This window comes from Apaloderma vittatum, unplaced genomic scaffold (genome assembly GCF_000703405.1).
Source record: "Apaloderma vittatum isolate BGI_N311 unplaced genomic scaffold, ASM70340v1 scaffold25303, whole genome shotgun sequence".
NCBI classification, from domain to species: Eukaryota; Metazoa; Chordata; class Aves; order Trogoniformes; family Trogonidae; genus Apaloderma; species Apaloderma vittatum.
The window spans coordinates 329-2580 of NW_009710181.1; the positions used below are offsets into that span (position 1 = coordinate 329).

At 55.0% G+C, this 2252-nt stretch overlaps 1 protein-coding gene across 1 annotated transcript; it reads right to left on the minus strand.

Moving 5' to 3' along the window:
• Nucleotides 1-545: 545 nt before the first annotated feature.
• On the minus strand, nucleotides 546-1870 carry NOL9 (nucleolar protein 9; the record flags this gene model as incomplete). Its single annotated transcript, XM_009867222.1, has 3 exons — nucleotides 546-659; nucleotides 967-1100; nucleotides 1693-1870. Coding segments are annotated over 3 exons (426 nt in total), but the record flags the coding sequence as incomplete, so codon positions are not given.
• Nucleotides 1871-2252: the final 382 nt, after the last annotated feature.

The window sequence follows — 2252 nt, forward strand, 5'->3', positions numbered from 1 at the left end:
TCGGGACACAGGCAGGGCCAGGCCAGGTCAGCAGGAGCCCGTCGGGTCGGGCGGCAGGTGATTTGTGCAGTCACACATCCATCAGGTGCCTGGTGATACCCGCCCAGCAGCAGTTTCCTCAGAAAGGTCAGCTCAGCCCCAGGCACCTGCTCACCTCCGTGCGGCTCCCACCAACCCCATCTTCCCTCCAGAGCAAATCGCTGCCCCGACAAAGAGCTGGGGGAAAACACAAAAAACCCGAGCGACGGGAGCCGGGCAGAGCAGGCCTTGGGCAGCAACACCCCCACCGGCACCGGTCCTGTCCAAGCCAACACAGGCTGAGGAAAAGATTCAAACCAAACCAACATTTTTAACAGGCATTTATTACAAAACACCAGAATACAAACTGGAAATATATTAAAGCCTTATCAAAACAGGACATGTTGCAGCACCTACAGCCGCCCTGTGCCCCTCAGAGCTCTGGAGCACTCGGCCACATGAGCACACCCAGCTCCTGCCTCCACGGCACAAAGCCCAGCCCGAGGTCCCCAAGGCTTCACATGTAATCAGGCGAACGCATGCTCCCTCTGCTTGGAAAACTTCTTTTTCAGCTTCCCAGACCCCACGATGCTGTAGTTATAGTCAGATGTGACATAGGGGATCTCTCCCTCAACTCCTTGCTGGAAAGAGGAGAAACAAAACCAGGAACAACTTTACAGACTCGTACCTTCAATGGAAGGGGAAACGCTTTCCTCTAGAGACCAAGGGAGCTGACTGCTGGAAATGAGCAAGCTACAACCACACCAGCCCCGCTCTGGTATCTGAAACACGAGAAGAACGTTCTCTCTCCCTTGCTCCTACTGACAATTTCCTGGGGAGATAACCATCTGCTGGTGCCCAGGCAGCTCCAGGCATGCACAAACCTCACAAGTAAGAAATCAGAAAAACCGCCAGCCAGTTTTCCCCCTCCAGCCGCGCCGCTCCTACCTGGCCCACGAGAACACAGTTGGGGATGGCGATGTTTCCGAGGAGCAGACAATTCACCAGCCTCAGGCTCTCTGGAGGCACCGGCGTCAGGATGTGGTAAAGCTTCTTCTCCATGTCAACCCCTCGGACAATTCCTGAAAGCAAACGTGCCAAGTTCAGCCTTAACTCTGTCCGAGCCTTTTGCACTGTGCAGCCAGAAGCAGACAAAGCTCTCTGAGTAAATGGTTCTTCTCACACCAGGAGGATTTAAGACCCATCTGAGAAAAAACCCCACATTTCTCCAGGATCTCAGCATGCACACCAACAGCCCACATCCCAAACGGTGTAGCCCAGCTCGTCAGTACATCCCCACAGGAGCCTGAGGAGCTCGGCACCAGACCCAGAGCTGTAACATTACATCAAGTGGTAGAAGCAAACCCACAGAAAACGGAAGGAATTTTGCATAAACCACATGGAACCTGCTTTCATGAATGTGAGTCCAGAAAGCAAGGGAACCGTCAAGTTCTCCGACACACGCAAGCTACTAAAGGTGGCAGAGCTGTAACGACACGTCAGCGAACACCGACGGGCCTGAAGCACGGCTGGGACAGAGGGAACACGCAGGCACCGCTACCTCAGCCCGCTCCTCCCGCCACTCCGGCTGAGAACAGAACCCTGCGCCCCGCAGCCGGTCTGTCGGCACGGGGTGGGCAAGAACGCGGCTCACGGTGTCCCGGGCTGGCTCACCAAAGCCGAGGCAATCACAGATCGGCGTCTGTGTCAGCAGGACCGGCCCCTCGCTTTGGCATCTGATTTCATCGGGTATCCTGCAGAGCCCCACCCAGCTGGCATTCACCGCGTACATGATGTTGGTGGGAGCCACGTCGGTGTGAATGACCCTGAGTGCGACAGCATTGAAAGGTACCTGGGGGATAAAAAAAAAAAACAAACCAAAAAAACCACCCCTGTTCACCTGCTCAAAACCAATTTAGTTGGAGTTCAGAGATAAGATAACACGAAGCACACAAAACCCCCACGCTCCAGCCCACACCTACAGCAGGCATTATCTCAGTGGCAAACACAACGGTTTCAGCGCCGAGACCTGAGCACATGCCCTGCCGACAGCTCAACGACATCTCACTGCCCAGCACGCGGAACGGAGCTGTTATCTTTTCGCAGATTACAGCAAGTTTTTCCCTCTTCCAAAAAGCATTTGCAGCACGAGCAGAACTGTCCATGGCTACGAGCCAGGCTCTCTGCGAGATCCCCAAACCTTCCGAACCCGCGCGGTTACCTGGTAGGGCACG